General features: G+C 34.9%; 1 protein-coding gene across 1 annotated transcript; it reads left to right on the forward strand.

The window, feature by feature from the left end:
- Positions 1 to 575: 575 nt before the first annotated feature.
- LOC127848483 (short-chain collagen C4-like) lies at positions 576 to 1,847 on the forward strand. The gene is made up of 2 exons (XM_052380968.1): positions 576 to 759; positions 1,220 to 1,847. The coding sequence occupies exons 1-2, from the start codon at positions 576 to 578 to the stop codon at positions 1,795 to 1,797; spliced, it is 762 nt and encodes a 253-aa protein (XP_052236928.1). The 3' UTR covers positions 1,798 to 1,847.
- The last annotated feature ends 7,518 nt before the right edge of the window (positions 1,848 to 9,365 follow it).

Below are 9,365 nucleotides of genomic sequence, written 5' to 3' on the forward strand. Positions count from 1 at the left end.
TTAACCAGCACAGAAATAACTGTACGTTTCACAATGAGTACCGCAGTAACCATTGAAGCATAGAACATATGCAAAACATCAACTATGGCCATCGTGAGAACTTTGAAATCACCCGGGTGTTTGTTGTGGGCATCTTTTAGCTCAGCCATTGAGAGCTGATGCGGGTTACATAGGTTCCAAATTTCATTGACAATCAGACCAATTTTTCACGTGTGAGTCGATCTCAGCTCGTTCAATGTGTTATTATCAACAGAGTACGAGTAGGTTTAAGAGATTTACAATCTATATTTAAACAATTTTCAAATTTCTCAAATGGTAGATCCGTTTGTGATTTATAGTAATTTAGATATGCGACAATATCTGTTTTAGTACATTTCAACCTCAATTTAATTTGCGATGTCACTCAAAGGGTAAACACATTTGCATTTTGCGAAATTAACCAATCAGTTCATTTCAGCTACGTTTAATTGTTCAACCTGTTTTGTGAAACCGCGACTTCATTACGTGCACCTGTATATAAATTAGGATTACTTGCCGTGCATATGCAGTTTAATCCGAGCTTTTCGCTTGTAAACATGATAAGAGGACTTCTCATTGTGGGCTTCTTATTTGGAGGCGAAGTGTTGGGTGAAGAGCCAGCTTGTTACACAACAAACCGGTTTGAATACGAAAAAAATGTACTAGAAAAACTGATTTATTTGGAACAGTCCAATGCCGCCGCTACCGAAAGGATTGCTGCTTTGGAGAGACAATTGCAAGGTACATGATTGTTCTGAATGGTGATGTGTGTCACCTTACAGAGGAATGGGGCATGTAGTAAAATGACGGTGTAGTATATGTATGATTGTTTATTAATACAGTTAACCTGCATAATTGTGTACTAGTTATGTCATTAAGAACTTATTTGATTTAAGCATTCTAAGAAAGTTAAAACCTTTATAACTATTTTTTGCTTCAGCTCTTAAAGCACAATATTTCATTATCAGTTTTCGTTTTTGGAGAGTTATTTTTTCAACAACGATTTCAGTGTTAATAATTTTGAATAAAATACATACCTGTAGTAGCCCGTTAGAACGTAGTATGGAACAGAAAAAAAAACACTAACGTGTGATTGATTTATAAATATTTGTATCTGTAACCCCAATCGCATTTAACATTCATGTTGTAGCGCATTGCTTCCAATATTAGATATTGAACACAGACTTCAATATACTTTAAGGCCAGACAACACAGTCCCCGCAAAACATGCGGAGTTCGTCAACATACGTGCACTGGGGCATGAAAACGTGTCCCAACGTTACAGCCACAAGTGTGATTTTCAGCGGACAAGTAGGAGGTGGCCATTTTACACACACAGGCGCAGGAGAATATGTTTGTTTGCCAAACGACCCGTCATATGATCAATATAGTGACGCCGCTGATAACGATAGGTCATGGATGTACGGTACCGAGTACGAAACAGGTACTTGTCCAGTTTTAACCAATCTCCTAGACTTTGAAGTCCCATGCGCTGTTTGTCTTGCCAGACGGAAGACAACACTGATGATAGCTGGCCGTACATCGTGCTACAGCGGCTGGACCATGGAGTATCAGGGGTACCTGATGGGATCATACTATAAGTATAACAATAAGGGGTACATCTGCTTGAACAAACATGCCGAATCGTTTGATTCCAGCTCTGGAAACGAGAATGGAGCTGTGATCTACATGACTGAAGGCCGATGCGGCTCCCTAAAGTGTCCTCCTTATAAGAACGGAGCAGAACTTGCTTGCGTCGTTTGTTCAACAACCTCGTAGACATGAGTGACACAAATGAAATATTGAAAGTAGATAAAAACATATATTGTTAATGACGTTAAACTGCCCAGTTTAAGTAACCATATGCAAAGTTATTTAACACAAATAGTGTACTTCCATATTCATTGACAATATTTTTTCAGATTGTGTTCTCCTTAAATGTATTATTAATATACTTACCTTAGTAAAAATATATTTAACGTTTAATGAACATTTGATCATCGTGTTAACATGTCATTTTATGCTTCCATATTTTTGAAGAATGAAGAAGAGCATTACACAATATTATGTCAAAAATCGCTTTTGCTTTAAATCTCCAATTCTACTATAAAACGTCGTGCATGCACATTTCGTATGACGCAGCTCATTTTGAATATAACTTAAAATGCACTGTTATAGGTATTCTATATTTATCTATCATATGTGTTTGTTTCTATATACCTTAAAAAGTTTAACAATACTGACAAAAGAATGTTTTAATGTGTAATTTTCTGTTACAATGTCTACGTGGAGTCAAGGTAACTGCAAACACGGGACCCACAGTCTACGCTTCTTTCTGCGATTTTCTTGGTACAAGACAAATAACAAAAACAACCCTTGCTTTGTCAACAAAAACTTCTCTCCTGAAAAGTTTGTGGATCAGCAAAAATTAATGCAATAACTGTTCGTCGATTATTACTTAAACGTACAATTAAACAAGATCTTCAAGTGCTGAAATTTGCACATAATAATCACACTAAACTGGTTTACTAGGTTTGAACGCTTTCTGAATTTAATACACAAAAGTTGTCTTGCCTGTTATTAATAGGGCTATTTTGTCGCATGAGTTTTAAATATTTTGTGCTAAATGCTGAACACTATGTCTGCTTATTTGCGAACCTAAACCGGCAAAACTTCACTGTTCATAATGTAGCAAATTTTAAAATGTACGCACCATTGATGTCCATCTTTATTTATCACTACATGATTGTTTAATGGGGGGACGATTCACAATGTTATCTGCTTCACATTCGTTTGGTTACAGTGTTTGTTGACTCTAACCAATACCTCAGATATGTCAAAACGTGGTTATATTGCAAATGTCATCTGGCAATAAGATCTTCTGTTTCGAAACCGGTGACGTTAGGGACGAATGTTTATTTACTATTCCGTAATAATTGTAATATCCTCAATCTTGATCTCTAGTGTGCTGACTGAAGTATTGTCTTTGACTGGAACGACTGTCGATTATGTGTATTTGAGATTGAAACACGCCTTCGAAGAACTTTGTGTTTTATTGTTTTATGCTTTTTTTTCAAAATATTTTGTCCTCCACGGACGCAACGATTGATCAAATGTACCAGATTGTGGTCTCTTTAAAGTGCTATGTTTCTACTGTCGTAATTTCTTTTACGAACAACACATTACTAATCGTGGACTATATTTGATAGTTTAGACTTTGGTACGATGTGATGTTAGTCCATCCGTGAAGATAAATTGCTTTGCGCTCGTTTGTGATCTATTCCCGAAACAAAAGTCCATGCGTCACCCGTTTACAATTGCATATGTCCGTTAAGAGCGTTCCAATTGAGAAAAAGGTTTTTTTTAATTTGCTTATTTTATGTTCCCGCTGTTTTACAACCGCACACGAACACATGTCAATGCGGTCACTGAAATTCAACGATCAACACGATCACCAAGATCAAAGCTCACCTTTACGATAAGATACAATTGTGGTACATTGTATACTTATAATATTCCTTTATTTCGTTTTGAATTGCTTACGTGAAATAAATTATAACGCAAAGTCTGCGAAACAGCGCCAGCGCTAATGTCATCAAATAACGTTGTGACACGCTTGTTGTATTTTGTTTTCGAAAAACTAACCCTAATTAATTGAAAAGAAAGTATGTTTTAGCGTTTAAATATATAATATAATTTTTGCACAATAAAAAATGAGTATGATTTCATATCATGTAGGTTGTATCGTCTTTTTTCTGTGAATATGCTCTCGGATAGGCCATCAAAACGAAATACGAAAATTAATTGTACGCACAATACGGTAAATATTGGACGGTGACGGGATAATACGAATGCTGAGAGTCGATTTGGTGAAATGTATAGGTTTATAAAAATAAAGCGATATCATTAAGTCAGATATAACCGCGCGGAGTGCCACAATTTCACATATTGGAGACGCCTGCATCTAATATGTTCCGTCATAAACGGTTGTGTACGATGGCATAAAAGGGGCATAGGAAATATTTTATTTAGCGGTTTATATGACGTGCAATACCTGATAGCTATGACGTACGCACGCGATAGTAATGACGTTAAATCGCGATAACAATGACGCGCGCACGCGACAAATTACCAATGACCAAGGTGAAAACGTATCAGATAGAACAAAATATTATCAGCTGGGTCAAGCTAGTGATGGATGACCATGGATGTACAGCTGTACCTTAGGCGATCAAACAGACATAGTGCACCTAAATGATTCGTCAGAAAGACATTTATCGATATTTGAATGGAAATAGTCTTGCGTGTATACTTGTAACAGATGAAATAGTTAAGTTTGCCATTTACATTTATTTTTCAAGACCATTCTCTTGTTTTAATAAGGAAAGACACACACGTTTAACAGGGCAATTATATTATTTACCGTTGTTCTCATAATTGTATACAGTGTTTTTTTATTTAAGGGGTATTCGTTTATTATAAATTGAGTAGGAACCTATTTAGGAAATTTTATCTTAATATATATTTCGCTTTTGTAAAGGAGGTCGTTAATCGTGGCCCTATAGCTATTTTTGATAAAACGCATGGATATATGTGTGTACTACATATGATCCGCTTAGGACTCGAGCGACTGTTAAAGTTGTTCTCATAACGCCTATATGGGAATAAATGACGATTGCATTTTTTAATCTTGTAAAACAATACACAAAAAGAACTAACCCAAGCTCAAATTTTATTTCAATGTAATTAAGTGCGAGTGTAAGTAAAATTGACCTTTAAGACCAATATATTCATACTTATTTTGGGGAGATAACAAATGTTAGCACATCACTTCATTGAATATAGTTGAAACTATTAAAAAACTTAAGTTCCGCTCTGAAGACGATTTGTGATCATTACATTCATATTTAACTAGCTTTTGCTTTTGATTTCCAGGTTTGATATTTAAAAAAGTGTCGCCGCAGTCTATTCTTCAAAAACTGCTGATATTTGGTAAACACGCATTATCTTCAGTTGTATGCCAATCGCACAGTGAATCGCATTTAGCTGTTATTCCAATTAAATAATAGTCAGTTAATAAAATTGCGTCATAGCTATGACGTTCGAACGTCTGCGATATCGCATGCGCACGTCATAGCTATCCCGTTCGCACTGTTTAGCAATTGCCTGCGAACGTCATAGCAATCGCGTGACCACGTCATAGATATCGTGTGCGTACGTCGTAGCTATCGCATGCGCAAGTAATAGATATAGCGTGCGAACGTCATAACTTTCGACTGCGTACTTAATTGCTTTCGCGTGCACAAGTTATAGATCCTGCTAAATAAAATATGTGATATGTCACCTTTATGCAACAGTAGTTATTCCATTTTGTTTTGATTTGTTAAAACCGTTTACCGCACTTTGTAAGTCGTAGCAATATTCACACAAACAGAAACAGGTGTTTCGAAAAATCATATCACTCATAGCAATTGTATCGACTTCCTGGTAGTGGTATAAAATTGTTAATAACATATTAATGGCCGACGTCATATGAGCCGCTTGATGCGAAACGGAGTCACATATCATCTACGTCAAGCGTAGCTCTCGCACATCCGGCGCAACCGCACGGTCGGGACGGGAGCTGCCACGTCCGTTCATGAGACTTGCGTGACTTAAAAGCCATTGTTTCCAAATAACGAAAAACCTAAATCCTTTGTATAGACAAAACACCAATATGATATAAATATACTGAACATGCTATTAATATTACCATCATTATTTTGTATCTATAGAATATATATGATTATATATGAAGTCTTTCTAAAGGCAAAATATGCAGTTGCAGAGATGTCGTTATAATCCGTACATGTTTGGCAATATTGAGAAAACACGTGGGATACACAAACGGTTTTTTGATAGTCACTTTTTTATTTTAATGTTTGTAGTCTCTCCATTGTGCATACGTTGTTTTGGTGTTATTATCCTCATGCCTGCGCAGGTATTTCGATAAATGAGTGCATTTTCATCATAAGCAGAGTGTCAAGCCGTGAACTATGTACAGTAGACGTGCCGCGTCTGGAAGAGGTTATTTGTGGCTGTATTTTTGGGTTAAATATAAACGTGTATTTGCAAAAAAGACACATATTTTAACAAAGATATTCGATTTGTTAAGTCGATTAAGTTGTTATCCAGACGTATCACTATTGAATTCGTCATCGTTTATTGAATTGTATTGCATTTAATCTCTTAAAGATTAGTGCAAATCTTTAAAATAATACACCTTTTTTGTAGCAAAAATCTTACAACATTCACTGTACACACTAATTAGATATACATAGATATGAACGATATAAAATGCAAAATGTTTCATCATTTGATATGTTCGCGTGGTATTAACTATGTTCCCGAACTATTGTTTACCGCAACAATTTTGCTATGTATATGTAGTGAACTGTTTCGCCTGGAATAACAATTATTTATCATTTCCCAATTATCAGAATCAAATCACTGATTGTTTTGTTGTTTTTATTCCAATATTCAAACAAAAACTGTTATGATCGACAAGTGAATTGTTGACCAAGCGGTATTTATTTTACGGTTATTATCGCATACTTTATCACAAAAGAAGCAAAACTTTAAAAAGGGTAATTAATTTTTCCTAAATTTCGGTTTCGCAAAGTTTTTCAGGTGTCCGTTTCAGACGTAAACGGTCAGACGAAGGTATTTAAATGGCTACAAGTTAAGTTAATAACGGACACATTTCGATAAAGTCGAACATATAACGGGATTTCTGCTCCGTCGATATAGCATGTAATTGAATCAAAATTATAAATTGCGTTGTGATTTCAAACATGTATGTCGTTATATGCTTCAAGACGGTCATTTCAAATTTTAATGCTTGTTTATACTTGAATTATTTTATAAAAAAAATTAAAATACAACAATACATAAATATATATCTTAAAATCCCCTGTTTCTGCACACAAGTTGAATAATTCTTCCACTCGGAGTTTGTCTCTGGGTTGACCCACCACGTGCCATCTTCAGTGCAGTCTTTATAAGAAGTCGCTGTTATCGAAGACGATTTATGGGCGTACAGTGCAAAATCGGTGTCAGAAGCGTATGCATAAAATGTCATGATTTTATCATTATCTTACTGAGTTGGATTTCCTTAGAAGTGTACAACATTTTATTTAAACATTCTCTGAAAACAGCTCTACATAGATTTCCTCTCGTTAGATTTCTCGCATGTTTTAAATAAATCTGATTCTAGTTTGGTGGATTATTTGCACTGTTTTAAGGGTTTTTCTGAGTGTTCGCTGGCTTATTCTGCTGAATTCAAATCGACAGCATATGTGATTTAAATCTTGAGAGGAAAAATTGCATTCACCAGACCATGAAATACTGCAACTGTGTATTACGTGTGGAATAAAACCGTCTACCGATAAACACCTAAACATTCTCTTAGTTCGTGAAGTTGACGCAACATTGAATATGATGACGTCTGTTTAAAAACTGTGAAAGCATATGAAGATGACCGATGTATACATATTGAGCGCTCTTTCATTTTGTGTGTTCCGTCATAAACGGTTATATCATTCTGTTTTGATCTTTGTTAACCGTCAACCGCATTCGGTAATGCATAGCTATATTCACACAATCAGGAAAGCGTGTTTTGAAAAATCCAAACAATTGTCTTCATTGCACAATAGTGTAACATAAATTTTAATGCAATGTATATAAGCAAACTTGATTCGCGTAATGTGAAAATAATTATTATGCTATAATTCGACCACAAAACTTGGCGTAACTTTATACCGGACATAGCGAATGCGCATTACAGACTGGAGCTACGCTGGCCGTATATGACATAAGACCCATTTTCGCATATTATCTTACCAATGCTTATGTGAATTTGATTGCCATAATTAAAAACTTATTCGACACGAAATTATTGTAAAGGTGTTTCACTTTGTCAATATTAATCATAGCAGAGGACATTTCTGACATCAATATCCATACTGTTTTCATTTTCTGTCGAGAAATGATATGTTATCAAGATTATTTGTATAGTACGGCAGCGTTCTCTACACAAGTGCGATTCATTTGTACTGGTAAATTGCTGTCATACTCACCAACCGGACTCGACGATCGGCTAGAATAAAAATGTCAGTTGCTGAAAAGTACAAATTTATCATATTGAGCACGAGTATTATTGTTGTAATTCTTCTTCTTCTTCTTCTTCTTATTATTATTATTATTATTATAGCTTTTAGAAACTTATATCCGAATTTATAAAAAATCTCAATGGAAAATCCCACTGGAACAAATCCCACTGGAAAAAATCCCATGGGATTATTTTTTTCAAACACGATTTAACGCATCAAAATCGCGAGAATGTTTCATCATTTGTTAAAATGTAGTGTTTCTGAACATTACATTAATAGTTCTCAAAAAATCAGAAAAAAATCCCATGGGATTTTTTTAACCATAAAACAATGAGATTTTTTTCTATCAATGAAAATTGCACGAAAATAAGCACAAATGCTTTCACAAAGCTTTTAATCGATAACTAAGCATAGACGAACGTGTTGCTTTTTTTTTGAAAATCCAATGGGATTTTTTTCCCATAAAAAAAGCTGGAAAAAATCCTATGGGAAAAAACAAAAATTCCCATGGGTAAAAGAAAAATCACATGGGAAAATGCAAAAATCCCATGGATAAACCAACTTTGCAAATAAAGTTCATTGTGAAGGAAACGCATTATTAAGCACAAATAACCAATTATTAATCAAAAGTAAGACTTTTATCTTATACTTTATCACAAAGAAGCAAATCTTCAAGAAAAAGGGTACTTAAATTTGCGAAATTTCGGTTTTGCAAAGTTTTTCCGGTGGCCGTTACAAACGGCGCGCTGTCCCACTTCGTATTCCCGACAAACAGATGTCGCATTATATAAAAACATGCATACACAAATACAGGATGTGCGAAAATTAAAACTGCCAATTGCACAATTAATTATTTCCCCCAAACACGCTGTCTTTGCTATTTTTTTCTCTTTCAATCGATATCTGGTGGTTGTTTGTTGCATTATTTAAACATTCTACATTTTGTTGAAGTGTTTGTGGATAACAACAGAACATATTTATAGCAATTTGTTATTATTTTTTACTATTATTATGTATTCAAACATGTTTAAATTAATTTGACTGTCTTTAAATGCATCATATATATTTACATAACCGATGTTTAATTTTTGAACAATTGCTTGCCTGTATTGAATGACAAAGCATGCTTTACAAGACTGGGCAGTAAACCCTGCCCCGACATCTAAATCCGCCTACTTGCTATAAAATGCTGCATAC

The sequence above is a fragment of the Dreissena polymorpha genome, chromosome 10 (genome assembly GCF_020536995.1).
Source record: "Dreissena polymorpha isolate Duluth1 chromosome 10, UMN_Dpol_1.0, whole genome shotgun sequence".
Classification (NCBI taxonomy): domain Eukaryota; kingdom Metazoa; phylum Mollusca; class Bivalvia; order Myida; family Dreissenidae; genus Dreissena; species Dreissena polymorpha.